Source organism: Trachinotus anak, unplaced genomic scaffold (genome assembly GCF_046630095.1).
Source record: "Trachinotus anak isolate AG129_WGS33_773 ecotype Australia unplaced genomic scaffold, CSIRO_AGI_Tana_v1 ptg000009l, whole genome shotgun sequence".
Lineage (NCBI taxonomy): Eukaryota > Metazoa > Chordata > Actinopteri > Carangiformes > Carangidae > Trachinotus > Trachinotus anak.
The window spans coordinates 19,512,647-19,529,329 of NW_027273860.1; the positions used below are offsets into that span (position 1 = coordinate 19,512,647).

At 45.8% G+C, this 16,683-nt stretch overlaps 1 protein-coding gene across 2 annotated transcripts in view; it reads right to left on the reverse strand.

The window, feature by feature from the left end:
- The window catches only part of nrp1a (neuropilin 1a), a 61,951-nt gene extending 45,797 nt beyond the window's left edge, over positions 1 to 16,154 (reverse strand). The window contains exons 1-3 of one of the 2 annotated variants that reach the window (XM_071485695.1): positions 16,033 to 16,154; positions 13,917 to 14,323; positions 12,542 to 12,716 (exon numbers count right to left, since the gene is read on the reverse strand). In XM_071485695.1, the coding sequence (XP_071341796.1) occupies positions 12,542 to 12,716; positions 13,917 to 13,983 (242 nt within the window). In that variant the 5' untranslated portion in view covers positions 13,984 to 14,323; positions 16,033 to 16,154. Of the gene's footprint in view, positions 1 to 12,541; positions 12,717 to 13,916; positions 14,324 to 16,032 lie in introns of those variants that run through there. The other variant, XM_071485694.1, reaches the window with a different exon arrangement.
- Positions 16,155 to 16,683: the final 529 nt, after the last annotated feature.

Sequence of the window (16,683 nt, forward strand, 5' to 3'; positions counted from 1 at the left end):
CTGCACAACATACGGGGACACCTCCACAGGGCCTGGGGAGACTTAGCGGGGAAAAAGGGACGCTGTTGTCAGCTGTCAGGAACCTCCAGCCCGTGACTTCACAGGGTAACGAGTAACGGCTAACAAACTGTCATTGGGGCCCCAGCAAAACATCATTAACATTTGTAAAATGGGGCCCCAAGACAAGCTGATTGTCCAACTTACTTTTTGCCGAGCCTGGAGGGGACATATCGCTGAAATAAAATGATCTCTTTCTCCACTTTCCCTCTCGTGCTGCCTCCAGTCTTGCATGTGATATTCATTAACCTGAACTAGAATAACAACTTCCTTCTTTCCGTGGGTCCAGTGCAGTTGTAATGACCCAAACGTCAGCCCGCCTGGACAGACAAGGAAGAACAAAAAAAAAAGAAAAAAAAACCTGAGTAGTAAACCAGGTCTACGTCTTAATGTTCTCAGCTAAAAACATTAACCCTAGTGACTAGCTAACATTAAGATTTTTATGGAGGGGAAAGACCAAATCGTTCAAACAGAAGCTTGACCACGAGGCAAGAAAAAATTAGGAGGCTTTTTAAAGCTATCACCCTCTCCACTGATGTGTCTCTACTTCTCAGTCTGCAGAAAATTATTGCAGGGCCGCAGAACGTGCCAACCCACCGAATGGGATAAACCACTGACCAATCAGAGCTGATGGGTTCAGAAGTGGTTCCCTGTCGGTGACGGGAGAAGGGCCATGATTGCTTTGCTCTCCACCGCGCTGCCACATGGATGGATGGAAGATAAAAAAGATGGATATTCCCCGCCCAGACGGCCCAGCTGCACCCGTCCAATGGGCCTCTTTGGGTGTCACCCCAGCACGGTAAGACTCAGCTCTGTCATATTTTTAGACGCCGTGGCTGTTTCTGATTTCGTGGCGGCCTTGGCCACGCGTTTGTAAAGCATATTCGCTTTCCTAAACAGCAATTATCATTAGCATTGATGGATTTAACGTGCCTCCATCCATTAGCTTTCCTAATTACACTGTCGAGAGGTCTGCTGTCGCCAACAATCAAATTAATGAATTCGGCTATTTAGGCTCGATTATTGCATCCCCCCCCCCCCCCCCCCGCAGAACACACAATAATCCTTTATTCTGAATTACGAGCACAGGCAGAGGGAGATTTCTGCCTCTGGGGGGGGGGGAATCCTTCCTGCTCACGAACATTCATTGACCATCTCACATGTAGGGCATAAACATGTTCAGCTGACTTGTTTTCTCTTCCCCTGAGCAACTGTGACATGCTACTGTATCTCTTTCAGTTAAACTGACAAATGATAAATAGGTCACAATAATGTGGTTACAGAAGTGCACATACATTAGTAGTTAGTCATTTGTTGTATGTGGCCTATAACACTACTGACTTGAAGATGAAGTAATCAAAGGTCTCAGTGTTTAAAGGTACTATCAATCAAAAATACCTATATTTCTTAAAGAGGCTGATTGAAGTTTTTAAAAAATGTTTATTTCGCTCTAATGCATGAAAAAGTTGTGATTCCTGCTCCAGGAGAATAAAGGTCTTTTTGCTAAAGTCAGAAAATGCTTCCACTGATAAAAAAGTGACAAATGGGCTGCAGAATATCCCTCAGGTGACACAATAAAACAATAAATGGTTGTTGAAGTGTAAAGGGTATTTCTAAAATCCATTTTTGAATATGTGAATTGGATATTTTCCCAAATTTTCCTATATTCTGCTTGAAATGCCCACATTTAAATTTATTAGACCTCAGCATGTTTAAACACGCAAACTGGGTCTACACATCATCTATGAATGCAATACAAAACTAGAAGCTACCATTATAATAATAATATAATATATAATAATGATAATAATAATAATGTTGGAGAGTTTTTAATCAGTGAAAACACATTAATATGCAGAACACTGCTGATGATAAAGTTCTATACACAAGCTGTATCACACAACTTGTTATCAAGACTGCAGCGAGAACAAGTACAATTAAATATAATACTGCCCCTGGCAGAACGGAAACACACATTTAGCACTTTTTCCTATTAAGTGAGCTTCGGAAATAAAATTGCTCAGCACACAGCAGAGCTCCATATGTATCTTGGTGTGCAGATATGAATATTCAGACTCTGAATGCATGTAATGCTTTTGCAAATGAAGCCACCTGCCCTCAGGATACATTTCTAAGAAACACTTCATAGAAGGAAAGTCACACTGTAGTAATGGTCTATTTTATGGTGATTTTGACGGAGAGCTGTTGTGCAATATGTCAGATATACACAAAACTTTAACATGTTAACAGAGCCAGAAACTCTGTGATATGACTTTCAAAGGGCCAAAAAAAAGAAAAGCAGGAAATTGGTATAAAAGTCTGAAAAACACAAGGAAAAGTGACCCAATAAGATAGAGGGGATGAAAAGGCCCGTGTGTTTTGTCAAAGAGGGAAGAGACAAAGAGAGGGAGGGAAAGAGAAGCACTCCAGCCCATTTCTGGGGCCATTACAGGAGGGAATGACTCCCATTTGTCCCACCTTGACATTTGAGAGGATCTCTGATTACACAAGAGCGAGGGGCAGGCAGAGGTGAGCGAAGAGAGTCCTCCACAGGGGTCTGTGGCGCGGCTCAGATGATACGCCGTCGTTACGACAATGAGAAGTCAAGGGTAAAAATAACAGGGCACTGGGAGGAGTAGGGGGGGCATGTGGCATAGCGGGGCAGATGCGAACACTGTCTTTTGAACACACTGTCACCTCCCTGCCCCTGTCGCCTACTCACCCTGCAGGGCACCTACAGGGCTCAGTTACATGGATACATGCACACCCTGCAGGGAGGAAGCACAGGGCTGCTTCACCCAGACTTATCCACAGCCCCAGTCTCTCAGTGCATTACACCCCAGGCCCGGGAACAAGGCTTTGTTATGTTATTTTGATCATTACTGAGCTTCAACAAACTACCATCTTCAACACATTTGGAAGAGAATCATTTGCCTTGAGGATAAAACTCCATAGTACCTGTAACTCCACATATCAAGATGTTTCTATTCAAAACAAATGGATATTGGTGAGAAAACCATGTTTGTACCCCTGTTAATTTGGTTTTCTATCACAAAATAAATCTGGACCCTACTTGGGCCACATGCTTGTTTTCTTCTAGCCCAGTTTACGCCCTGTTCTATGGCCCAAATCTGGCCCATATACAGCATAATTGCCAGAATCCTCTACCACATCTGATCCAATTGGTGCACACAGAAAATCTTATACCAATACTGGAAGATAACAGCCAGAATCTGCCCAGATGTGTAAGTATATGGGTCAGACTCTGGCATTTGTTGGGCCAGAAGGGAAATTTTGTTATCTGGCATCACTTAGACTAACTGTGACTTCCTGACATAAACTATTGGATAAAAAGGGTCCAAGAACCCCATTTATTTTGAGTATGTCACAAAATAGTGGTGGTGCATTTAGGGGTCTGACTACAACTGGATATCCTGTTCATGTCTACATGTGTAGGATGTACATCAGGTCCAGGAACCATGTGACAAGAAGAAACATGGAGGTAATTGTTAACAACCTTGAGCCAGTGACCTACTGAACTTCACATGGGACTAAAATTAGCCGAGTGAGCGCTACATGACTTTGTGTTTTATGGGCTGATGGGAAAAAAACAAAAACAGTGACAGTGTGCTCTGCAAAATCAAGCAGTATATACACAGACAATCATCTATCTGTTCTCTGATGCTGTGAGGAACTAGCGGTGCTCCCCACTGGATAATGAGCTGCGTATATGAGGAGCATGCTGCATTCAAAGACGACAAGAAGAGGAAGGGCAGGGAAAGGAGGAGTGGAGCTGAGCTGAGCTGAGCTGAGCTGAGGAGGAGGTCAACCAGAGGTAAAGCTTTGGGTGCTGTTCAAAACTCTCTCTTCTCTTCACAATGGACAGGAAGTGAGAAAGACTGACTGGTGAGGGAGATAGAAAAAACGAGTGTGAAGGTATGTAGGTGGAGCGGATGATAGAGGAGGTGCAGGAATAAAAACAAAAGAGAGAAACAGTGCAAATAGCTGATAGGTAGTTGGCAAACAGTTGTCAACAATGCAGAAGGTTCAGCAGTGTAACGCTTGCAATCTCTGAGATTCTTCAACAAGGCTCTGCAACAGAGAGGAAGCTCGAGGGCAATGGTGGTAATAACCGCACTGGGAATTATTCAATTAAACACCCCATCTGCCCCCCCTGGCATTCTCCCTCCTCTTTCTTTTCTTTGTCCTCCCTGCAGCCTGTGGAGGCGGCGGGGGTTAGGGGGGTTAGAGAGCAGTCTGGGCTGGGAGCTCAGTGACCCGGTCATCTGGCTGGACATGCGGCTACTTGGCTGGGAGCAGGGGAGAGTGGGCCCTAAGAGAGCGTTGTGGAGGAGGACTGGGACTGTCCTCTTCTGTGTCGACAATACGCACAAACAGCCACCAGCAACCACACCCGACCTTAAACCACACAATAACCTTGAGACAAGACGAGCTATCTCTGGTTCTTAACCAGGAAAAGTGGTGGTAAAAATAAATAAGGTTTTTTGTTGTTTTTTTTACAATGGGAACATTTACTAGCATAGCCAGTTGATTAGCCCGTGGACACAATGTCTATCTTTTAAAACCACATCCTTTGTTTTATTCTGACGGCTGCATTGTTCTCGCTCGTACAAAGAACTCTGATTTTCCAATGATGCAGCACTTTGAAAGCCAAACAGTCCATGCTGTGAGGGCCACATGCCAAGCGGTGCATCTCTTCCGTGGTGCCGGGCCGAGCAGCTGAATGCCTGGCATTACAGGGCTGATCTAAGTGCTGATGGCCGGCCAGCCCTTGCCAGCATTTGGAGGGCAAGGTGACTCTTCCAGTTACTGGCCCCACAATCAAACTTTCCTGCCAACTTGGAAGCCGTCTGTCTTGTAGTATCTTTTCCCTTTCCTTTTTACTCAAATCCTCTGGGCAACTGTGTAGGAGTGGAGGGCCTTCTTGTCACTTATCCATAGGTAGGCAGGGGTCAACCTGGAAAGGCTGGACAGGCGCCAGAGATACTACCCTGCACTACCCTGCTGTGATCCTGCCACAGAAGGTTGTTGTGAGACTGAATTTATACTCCTTTTTTACAATTACTGTCATCTAACAAAAGAAATAAAGCCGTGTGAAAAAAAAAATGCAATAGTGGCTGCAAGGAAAAAGAAAGACCACAACTAATGTTGCCAATTTAGTGAAGCGAGATCAAGCAAAGAGCAAACAAAGAGAGCGATTGTGAGTGCTCTAACTCAATCAGAAGGCAGCAGGGTACCACCCCATCAATCACTGTCTGCTTGCCACCCCGGTCAAATCAGGCCGAGTTGAGTGGTGGAGAAACACCAGCCGGCCACGTCGTCCCCGCTGTGCGCAAACACAGTGACCGAAAATGACCCCGGGGATCTGGGAGCTGAGGCAGGAGCGTCCTTGGCTTTACTTCCTACCTATCTACCCTCTTACCCATTGCAAACAAACTTTACTTCACCCAGAGCCCCTCTAGGGATTTGCTTGATTGTTTGAGTAAAGAGCTTCTGCGGTTGTGGAGCCCCCAACCCCCCCTTCCCACCTGCCACCCCTTGTGAATCTGTAAGCACCGGGGCGTTAGGGCAACAAACAGGACCACAGCCACATCAATCAAAATCATGAGCTGCATTCAAGGTTAGACCACTGAAGGAAACATGTCTGACAAGCCTAGACACGCTGTATTAAAGTGTCCAGAGCTCCCTCATCAATTCAGCTAAAGAGTCTCTTCCCTTTCTCCTCTAGGATGGGTGGAGAAGTAAGACACTGGGAGACAGTGTGTGAAAGTAATTGACCCCTGACATCTGCCCTGAAACCCATGAATCATGAACTGAAATTATTATTAATTCATCCACCCTCCGTATCACTTCTTGTTGTTTTCCCATCGAGCCTCATAAATTGAGAAATCAGCATTTGATGGAAAGAAATAAAAGATGAGAGAGGAAAACCTGTTGCTAATTATATTATACGAGGCAGAGAGGGGGGTGGGTGGTGGTGGTGGTGGTGGTGGGGGGGACTGTACTTATTGCCAACTGTCCTTTGGAAACAGAAACGCATAATTGAATTACAGCCTCAGTGTTTAATGCTTTTTCGTCGGCGCTGGAAGGAAAACGAGTATGAATTTTTCTTACAGTCAGTAGATGTGGGTCCAGATAGAGAGCTGAGATTACCAAATGTCTCGTCCTCTAATCACGAGTCTCTCCATGCAGCTCCTTCTCTAGCAATCTGTTTTGGATAAAAAAGTAAAAGAGCATACGGCTGACATCTCTAAGCTGTGTGGCCCGCGGCTCCTCATTCCACAAGAAACTTCCATATAGGGAAGCTTGTATTGGTTTGAGGCTGGAAAGGAAAAAAAAAGGAGCAGAAGAAAAAAAAAAATCAGCAGCCGTGTGCCAGAAACAGCTTAGTGACACTCAATCCCTGGCAAACACAAGTCGCTAACTCCCACATTGAGATGAAAAACAAAACAGGCAGACACGTGAGACTCTATGATGCTTTTGTGCCGCCACAGATATGTGACTGAGGCTTGAAATCCGCCGAGTTATTTATGAGCACGGGCCTCGGCTCGTCTCTTTCTCTCTCTCCTCCTCTCCCTCCCTCATTCCTCCTTTTCCCTACTCCTCCGCTGTGAAGTGGACCTCCCTCCCGCTGTGAGGTAGAGTGGCTCGCCTCCCGGTTGTGGTCAGGTTGTGCATGAATCAAAGTGGTGACAGAGCAGCGGGGTGGATGGCAGATGCCACGGCCAGAAAGCTTTTCAATCAGGCTGCCCTTCCAAGCTGCAGCCAAGGTGAAACACTTCACCAGCTCGATGGAAAAAAAAAAAGACCCTCAACCTGACGGTCACCTACACGCACACATGTACTGTATGCATGCAAGCATGTGCACAGACCTACTTTAATCCAGCTCATTAGCCAGGAAGCAGCCCTTTATGTTTAAAAGAGATGAAGAAGAAGAAAGAGAGTAATGACAGTGAAGGTCAACAGCTTTCAGATGCAACATCTCTGTCCTGTCTTTTCTGCCCTCTGGTTAATTAACAAGGTGAACACTTCACATTCATCAGCACTGCAGCTTTCATTCGTGTTGAATGGCTCACTTGCCTCATTAATGGTTCTGTTTCGCAGGTAGGAAGTAGGATGAATAGATTGTAAATAGAAATTTAAGACGTGGAACGCTCATCTGCAAAGCTTTACAATGCTGACAAAATAAGGCTTGGTGTAATTGCTGTGAAGTTCAAACAGGATATATTCAAAGCGGGCTGCTCTTTGAGATGCGTCTGACAGGCCCTTTTTTTCATGATACTCTGTTTCATTCGATTTCCATTGTTATGGGCTGTGGGAGTGTGTTGCTGTGGAAAATACCAGGTGCATAATTTCAGCTGCTTTTGTCAAACCTGGTCGTTAAAAGAAGTGGTGCTGCCGTAGGCACTCTTTATTTTGCTGTGCCTATTTTGAGGTGTCCCTGTCAACCCCCTCTCCCCCACCATAGATGCCTCTCTCTGACATTCACTTTGAGAAGACGCACATATCAACAACAGAAATAAATGTCCGCTAACAGGCCATAAGTATCTCCAACAATCCGTGTCACTCCAAAGCCTCGTCCCCGAGGTCACAGCACTTCCCGTCTTTAAAAGCCGCTCACCGCCGCCGGCCTGTTAAAAAAAGGTTCCTGTTGCATTACTGCCGTATTTATTTTCCTCCATGACAACGGCTGATAGATGGTCACGCAGCTCACTTCTCCTTATTTGCCCATGGTTGCCTTGCAGGGGGAGCGTGAGAAGAGCGGTGAGCGGGGAGGAGTCACTCCCCAGCTGAGAAGCTCCACTGCTCTTTCTCGTGGAAGCACTGCATGCTATTCAGGTGGAAGGGCAACAGGGGATTAGGGAAAGCGGCCAAGTAGCCTCCTCTGTCCACTCTCACTTCCTAGGAACAGGTGGCCCTCTTTGTCGTGCACTATGACCAGATGAGTGGAGTTAGTGGGATTCCACATGACAAAGAAAGAGTCAGCTATAGATCTAGAATAGGGTGATATCCAGCTCCCCCTTCCCCAAGCTCCTGTTAGTCATCAGGAATGCCAGGAGGGGCAGGATGTCTATTGTAAAGGGTACATGTTTGCCTTCCAAGCAGGCCAGGCAGCTCCACGGGGGCAGCTCAGCAGGGGATCGGGGTGGAGGGGGCAGTGGGATAGAAAAAGAAGACGACTACAATTAAAAAGAGGAGGAAAAAGTGCTTTTCCAAGCTTTGGGTTACAGACTCCTACAGGCAGGGGGGGTCTCGCAGACTTTTGAAGCGTGGCAGGACAGGAAGACTTTGGCTGACTTTCTGCACAATCTCCCCCCACAAAGGAGGCTGCTTGAGAAGGCATTCCTCAAATATCTCTACTGCCTAGTACCACCCTGCCATACATCTCATCTGCTGCTCAGACTGTCACACTGGAATTTCTGTGAGGTCCAAAAAATACCATTCAGGCAGAGAGAAAAGCAAAGAAATGAGGGGAGGGCTGAGAAAAAAGGAGACTCTCACTCCCTCTGTTTTTAACCCCTCTCTTCTGCTCCTCCAAAACAAACAGTGCAGCCTTGACTGGATGGCTGGCTACAAGGGAGTTCAGAGTGCTGGAGAAGTACAGGAACTGTTTTTCAGTCTGGTCAGCAAATCCGATGCCATCAATGATTCATAATGTTGTCAGGAGTCGGCTACATCATATCTATAGAAAGCTGGTTCTCCTCTTTGAGTCAGCAGGAGAGGAGAAGGTGCAGGGAACAGCCTGCAGCTCAGGATGAAACACTCTCTAAGTTTGAGTGAGTTCAAAACTATGGAAACTTTATCCGACTTATCTCGACAGAAAATCTTACTTGAACAATAACAAACTATACTGTGTCTTACAAATTAGATCAATTGCCCTTCAGTCTGCCTTCTGCGAAACCTGTCTGCCACTTGTTTAGATTCAAATCCACAGAAGCCTCAATTTTTCCCTCAGATGTCGGAGCTGCCACAGCCAGACGAGGCTGACAGCCGTAATCAGATAGCAGAGAAACAGAACGGGCGCACGGGGAGGGGAGCGGAGCAGAAGCATATCTATTTACTTCAATTTTCACTTGAGCTTAGCTTGTGCATTCTGCTGATTTTCGGAGCGAATTGACTTCAAATATTTGCCTTGATGCTGACTGCGCCTTCGCCTCAAACTTCATTAGCTGTGTGAGTGGAGAGGGTGGCCCCCAAAACTCCGCTCTGTGAAAGTCTACAACGGTGCGTGAAAGGTAAACACGTTCTGCATTCAGAATCACAGGGCTCACTTAGTCTCCTTATCTCTGTGATGAAGTGTTTTCCTCCTCCAACTCTCAGGATACAGGCCTGTGCACTTCCCCAAACAAACCTGTCAAGGGGCGCGCACACGTGCAACAACACCAGGCTCCGCTCAGTGAGGGCTGTTTTTCTTTTTACGAGCACCACTTTGAGTGCTTCTTGTTTGGTTTGCTGATAACAGCCATGTTGGGGAACATGTGGTGCATGTGTGTTCCATTTGCCCACTAATTAGATTGCAAGGCGGTGCACTGAAGCATGCATTGTGGCTCCCACCCCCCCACCCCACCTCTGCACCTCCACCCACTCTGCCAGTCCATCAGATAAGGAAGCCATTCTGACTCTCATCAGTTTCCATTATGTAAGGGCACATTTGGTGAGTGGAGCTGCGACAGGGAGTCTGATGGGTCCAAAAACAAATCATAACCCAACTACTGTCTGCAGATACATAAGCGACTATTCCCTTGCTTATAATTGAGTTACCTATGACATGCCTTGTCAGCGATTAACACAATAACCCACCCTCATGTTACATGGTGCCATAATTTAAAAGAAATTAAGGAGGAAAGAGGAAAATGGATTTCACTCAGTGGCTTGTCTTTGCTGGCTAAAGCCAAAGTGAAGCCGCACAAGGTGGAATTTAACGTGAAGTGGAACTAAAGTCCCATGAAAACCACAACCATTAAAAATGAAACAGTAAACCATTTTAAAAATAGGAAAAAGCTGTGGGTCAGTATGACCCCGTTTCCCGCTGCGATCTCTGCGTGGCCCACATCAATAAGATGCTGTGTCTCAATTCATGTACAAGCGCAACATGCAGTGTACCACAAGTACCTGGATGGTTCATTCAAAACAGTCAAAAAATTGAGTGTAAAACGTTGAACACTTCTTAGCCTCAACCGTCGGCATCTTGGCCACGCAGCGGAAGGGGAGGGATGACCAGTGTATTTTCAAACCGGTGAAAACGTCGACTGAGGGACACTACTGATAGCCACCTAATTTCGATGTTGCATGACACAGGGGGTGACACACAGGAAAGTAAAACATTCATTTTGAAGGTGGGCGACAATCGTGGTCACCTGTTGTGATCATTTATGGTGAGAGCACAACAGCAGAGTTTGAGTTTGGCCCTCCTGTCAAAACACAGTGAACCACATGTGAGTGTACTGACTGAAGTGTCCGATTCGAGACACAGCAGGAGACTAAAGTTTCACAGCCCGGCTCATTTCTGAGCTTTTCCTCTAGACAAACAGTTCTTCTGGCCTCACTGTTGTTATTGCACAGATTGCGCCTGCTCCAGATGTGATTAATACGGACATGAGAGAGAAGCAAAGGAAAAAAAAACAGCGAGAATGAGAGAGAGGGAGAGACACAGATGCAAACACATCCACTCCACAAACTTCATCTTCTAACAAATTTATGAACAGCCAATTAACTGGCAATCTGCAAATTCAGTGGCTGCTCAATGAAAGAGCAGAGCTAATTTGTAAATGAAACATAGACGGATCAGTAAACTCAAAGCCCGCCCTCCTTTCAACCTGGAAGAAAAGCTGCCTTCCTCGTGCCTGCAGGGACTGAATTCTTTTTACTGCATGTGTTTAGACACAGGAAATTCATTCCTGACTAATTTGATTAGCCCAAGCATTGTTACTGTGACCCCCACCTCCTCGTGCCCCCTCCCTCGCTCTCTGTTTCTAACTGAGGATCCTGGACAGTTTAATGGTCCCGCCGCTGCTGAAATTGGACCCAAAAAGACGTGTCAAGGAGCAGCCAGCCTCAGAGAGCCAGCACCATTCCCTCCGCCATAAATCTCTGACAACAATAAAGAAAAGGTTAAAGTGGGATTGAAATCCGGGATTAAAGAACCAAACCCCTGCAAACATATACCGGGGCCATTCAAGGAGCACAAAAGAAGCATAGGGTCCAGGTTTTTGGGTGGAACAAGGATACAGTAACAAGATCCAGCAAAGCCCTGTACTCTCCCGAGCCCTGCAGCGTAAACAAACAGCTGAGACAGAGCGGGGCAGAGGCACAGACACACGCACAAAAAACCCACACACCATCACAGACACACAGACAGGCAATCAGAGCGAGGCTGTCTGCCCGGGCGAGGCTCACCTCAGGGCACCCCCACTGACACAGGCTCATCACATTACTGTCTGTCTCCGGTTTCATCGGCTTAAACTATCTATCTGACAACAGGTTAGCTGCTTAGCCCCTTGTTGGGTGTGACAGCTTGTGGCTCACCGGTCAAATAAGGATCAGTAACTACCTGTAACTGAGAGATCCACCTTAAAAACCTCATTTGAGTCGGATAATTTGAATTGTTTTAAGCTCTGACATTATCAGTATGACTATATAATTAAAATAAACTAAGATTTGCTCTTTAATGTAACCCTTTCTTTGGAATTTCTCACTTGTTTTGAGAGTAACTGGATTTTAAGAGCTAGTATGAAAGTAAATGTTTTATGAAGATGGACTTTTTTTTTCCTGCAGTGTATAAAGTAGCTACAGTTAATGGCCTCAGCAAATGCCTTCTGCAAAAGTACCGTAACTCAAATCAACATTGCAAGCCTGGTGACTTCATTCTGCAAGGACGAGAAGCTGAGGACACTCCAAAACCAAATGGCAGGGGTGAGACATTCCTGCCGCCCTATGTAGTGCCAGAGCGGGAGTGTATCAGCACGGCGTCAGAGAGCCTGCGGACACTAGATGGCGCAGTTTCATGTACAATATGCATGAGGGCAGGGAGGGAATGAGAGTCTCACACACACACACACACACACACACACACAAATGCAATAAACCTCACAGGAACTGCATATAGAGCACACATGTATACATGATGTTAAATATTCATAAATCTTCAGGTGTGTATTTGTGTGTGAACAACATATGTTTGGATTCAATTATTCAGCACAGCCTCTGCTGAAGAAGAAAAGTGAGATCTGAGGGCCAAAGAGGTGCCATGAAGAGCTTTTAGACGTATCTGAGTTCAATTACACTGATTGTGTTATTTCATTTGGTTGCAGAAGAAAAATATGTAAGATTAACATTCAGATCAGACTGGGGGCCTCAGGGACACAATCTCATAGAATGAATGAGCTTTTTGGTGCCAAATACAAAACAAAAAAAAAAACATCTGCTTCTCATAGACAAGATCGCTAACTCATGCGGTACTTACTTGCACTCCCGGTCCTCCAGATCGAAATGCGGATTGAAGTTGATGAGGATCCGCTGGTGAGGACCCGGTGCCGATATCACCCACACGCATCTCTGAGAAGGGGGATAAGCGATGGGGTATCCGGGCGAGGTGAGGTAGTTGGCAGCTGAGATTCTGATGTTGCCTCCACATTTATCTGCGGAGGGGAGTGAAAGGAGCTCTTTAAAGACAGAAAGAAGAGAGGCCAATCTATCTATCTATCTATCTATCTATCTATCTATCTATCTATCTATCTATCTATCTATCTATCTATCTATCTATCATCATTTTCATTCACTCATTTTACAAAGCTTAAATGGTCAGACACAACCAAATATCAAAGGGTCTGCACAGAGTTCGCTGCGTGTACTTTAGTATTGTGTATTATGAATAATATTAATATTGGATCTAATAGAACAGAATGTTGTTAATATTTAGATTATGTTTGATTTCGTGCTGTGAAGTTTTTCGTCCTTCACAGTAAAATGAGAAAAGCAGCAGCTGTTTCGTTTCTGTTTGATGCTCACCATCAACAATCCGAATAAAAGGCCTGAGCGTCGAGAAAAGTTTTGTTCTGGTGAAGCTTAAAGTCACCAGGTCCGATAGTTTATTCCTTTAAACAGTTTGTTTTATCATCAAAAGGAATAATCCTTTGTTTTTTTTCTGAGGCCTGCTGCTGCTAGTCACATTTATCTCCATTTGCGCCCGTATTCATCCTTTTTATTACAAAAGCCTCCACCATCTGCTGCTCTGACCTGTGCGCACACCTCTACACAATCTATTAAGTCGGAATAAAGCGAATAAGGAGAAGCTGAAATAAAACTGATGCTGCAAGAACAGAAGTTGGGGAAGTTCAGCGTGTGGCCCGACTGTCTCAGAAATGCACAACAGTTTGGTGACCGAGAGCTGAACGAAAACCCATTTCAATCATTTAATTAACGTCGACAAAAAAACATAATGTGCGTTAAAAGACCCTGTGATGAGTATTACGTGAATCAAAATAAAGACACATTTAAGAATAGGGCTGTTCAAATGGTATCTTAGGAGATCAACAATAATCTCACCATCCAACACCACAAACACCAAAAATATTCAATTCATATTTTAAATTTTCAATAAAAAGAAAAAAAAAAGAGAAAACGCAGCTTAAAGAGGGCGACAATACAATGTCTACAGAAATCATCTAAGAAGGGTTTTTCTTTAAGTGCTGGCAGGATGATCAGGTGAGCGACCTGCGGGTTTGCCAGGAGATCAGCGCAGATGAGGGAGAGCTAATCTTTTAAAATAATATTGGGATTAGTAGCCTTGTAGAGTAGATAAAAGCTTTATTTAAACAGATATCAGATGTCTCGCTTACCGTTTCTGAAAGCCTTGACCACCAAGAGGATTCCCATGAACAGGATAAAGACTAATCCACAATGCATCCTTGTTTTGTCACCAAAAAAATAAAATTACGCATACAAAAAAATGAAACTCCTCCAAAAGCTTTTTGGTTTCTCCTCTGAACTCGATAAATAAAGCAGAAGTGTCTCTCTTTTAACGAAGTTGGAAGTGAGCTGAGTGCGGGCTCAGGTCGCTGGCATCCTGTCTCTCAGCTCCTGTTTCCTCTCGCCTGTGCCGGCTGCGCTCCTCTCTCCAGCGCCGTCCGTGCCATATCCTCTGCAAGGCAGCCAAAGTGCGAGGTGTATGAAGAAATGACCCCCTCCCTTTGCGTCCTTACTCCGTCAAACGACGCCCAAACGAGGTGCGGGAGGTAATCCTTGGCTGTGGAGTTGAAAGAAACAGACGTGAGAGATGTGAGCAGGTTATGAACGCCTGACGCCGCTGCGCGCACTGGACATTCCCCGGATCTGTCCGAACCGCTGCCGATACGAACCAGGCTCTGAAGGCACGGATACACCCCGTCCCCCAAACTGTGACCGCCTCGCGTCTATAGGCTCAGAGTGGGGACTAGAAGAGGTTCATGATTGGCTTGATTACAAATAACCTAAGTGGTGAAAGCTCCGTGTCTTTATATGTAAGCGGGGCTGCACACTGAGTCACAGAGCACCAGCAGTCCGTTAAGTGACATGACTCTCTCTCTCTGTCTCCTCTTCTTCCTCCCTCTCTTTTACTCACTCTCTCTCCTCCCCTCCCTCCCCCTATCTTCTCTCACAGAAAGGAGTTAGACATTACTGGAAGATGTAGTGACACAGCAGGACTCCCTCTAAGAATATTCAATTATTATTAATTATTGGCCTCCATAGAACATCTTACATTTCAACAGTTTTATATCTGGATTATGAGGAATGCTGTGGGGGTATTTCAGGATCTCAGGATGTCCTCTTCCGCTCCTATCTGGGACTGATCATTAGGACATATGACACACTGAACTGCGAAGTTCCTTATGTGTATTCTAATCCCTCACAGGACTGATTCTCCAGCTCAAATGGAGACATGTCTGCACCGCAGTGTTTATTCCGGGCCCCGTTTTTGCGCAAGACCTAAACAAATAAATGAAAAGTGTTTTCTTTTTTTACTCCGTGTCGATTTCTTTTACGCACCAGCAGCTGTCCAGATGCGCCGACCGTTACAGTCTGCCCCACAACAGTGACACCATTAAACCGGCTCTCGGAAATTTAGGGAAAAATCAATTAAAGCGTAAATTATAGTAGCCTCGCTCGTCTCCTCCGGGCTGCCCTTACTGGGTCACACTGCTCAAAAACAGACGGATCCGGGTTGTATTCAGCAACCTCAACCAGCACATGCAGTCCTGTGCTGCAAAATGCTGCACAAACGCAACGCATGGCAATAAAACGATTATGAAAAATTACTCTTAATGTGCATTTTTTTTATTTATAAATTTTGAGACCAAAATATATATGGCCTGAAAACAACAATGGGATCATATCCGCCAAATGTGTCAAACTGTACGTGATATCATGGAAAATGCTATTTAAAAATAAATCTTTCATGATTGCAGTGCACTCATGCGGCAGTATTTCTTTCGACCCTGTGCATAAGTCATATAAAAACAGCTGCATTCACCTGCGCCTTGAGGACTCGCAAACCGCAGGCATCCAGCCCTCCTCTCTCCACTTCCAACATGCGTGGAGCAGAGTGTACGATCCCACAGACTTCCTCCGATTCTGTTCAAATGTCACCAAAATCTCCTCCAGGTCCGCACAAAAGCCAAGTCAAGTTATTTCCCCCAGCAACCTCCCGCTTTTAAAGCCGGGGAAGAACCACAGCGCAGTCCAACCCGCTCCTGGGTCCCTACCGCGCAAAGACGCACAGCCGATGCCCGGAGACTCGCTCTCCTCCCCGCGTACAGCCTAATCTCTTCCCCGCAGATCTCTCCGGGTCCGCTCGGCTCTCTGCCTCCCATTCAGCGCTGTCACAAGTGAAGTCCCGGCAGTGTGAGGCAAACAGGCAGTCCCGAAAAATGTCAAAGGGAGGGACACAATAATGTAGATAGAAAGAAAAGTCCTTACAGATCTAGCGTAAGTTTCCGTCTCTCCGTGCGCCGCCGCTCTCGGCTCCTCCGCTGATGCGAGTGCAGAGGGTTTGAGTCCCCGCCAGAGCCGCACGCCTCTTTACGAGGGATGAGTACGCGGCCGCGCGACTGCTTGCGTGCGTGTGCTGGTGTGTGTGTGTGTGGGGGGGGGGGGTTGTCTCTGCAATCAAGATGCAGATTTCACTGCTGCTGCTTCTCCCTCTCTGCCAGCCTGAAGCCTTCACTGGACGCGCCAGGCAGTCACATTAGACAGAGACGACGCTAACCCGATGGTTTATCTGCACTGGTATTTCATTATTTTGATTTTGATTTTTTTGAATCACTCAGAGTTTTTCCCAGCTTCCTCTGCCCTGATGTGAAACTGCAGGAATCCTATTCAGTAAACCTGCAGCTCCTTATTAAATTATTATTAAATATGAGATAAACAAGAGACAAAAACACGCGTTAAGGTCACTTCTGAGCCTCAAACACACTACAAGCCCCCATAGCAATATCATAAGAACACTATAGACTGGCTATACGGGCTGCTGTACAGTTTTCTGGGAGCCTATAGGGGCCCAGGGGTGAGTGCACAGTGTTTCCTTGAACAAAGAAGCGGCTCTCTCTTGGTGTATGAGCAATCTGTCTG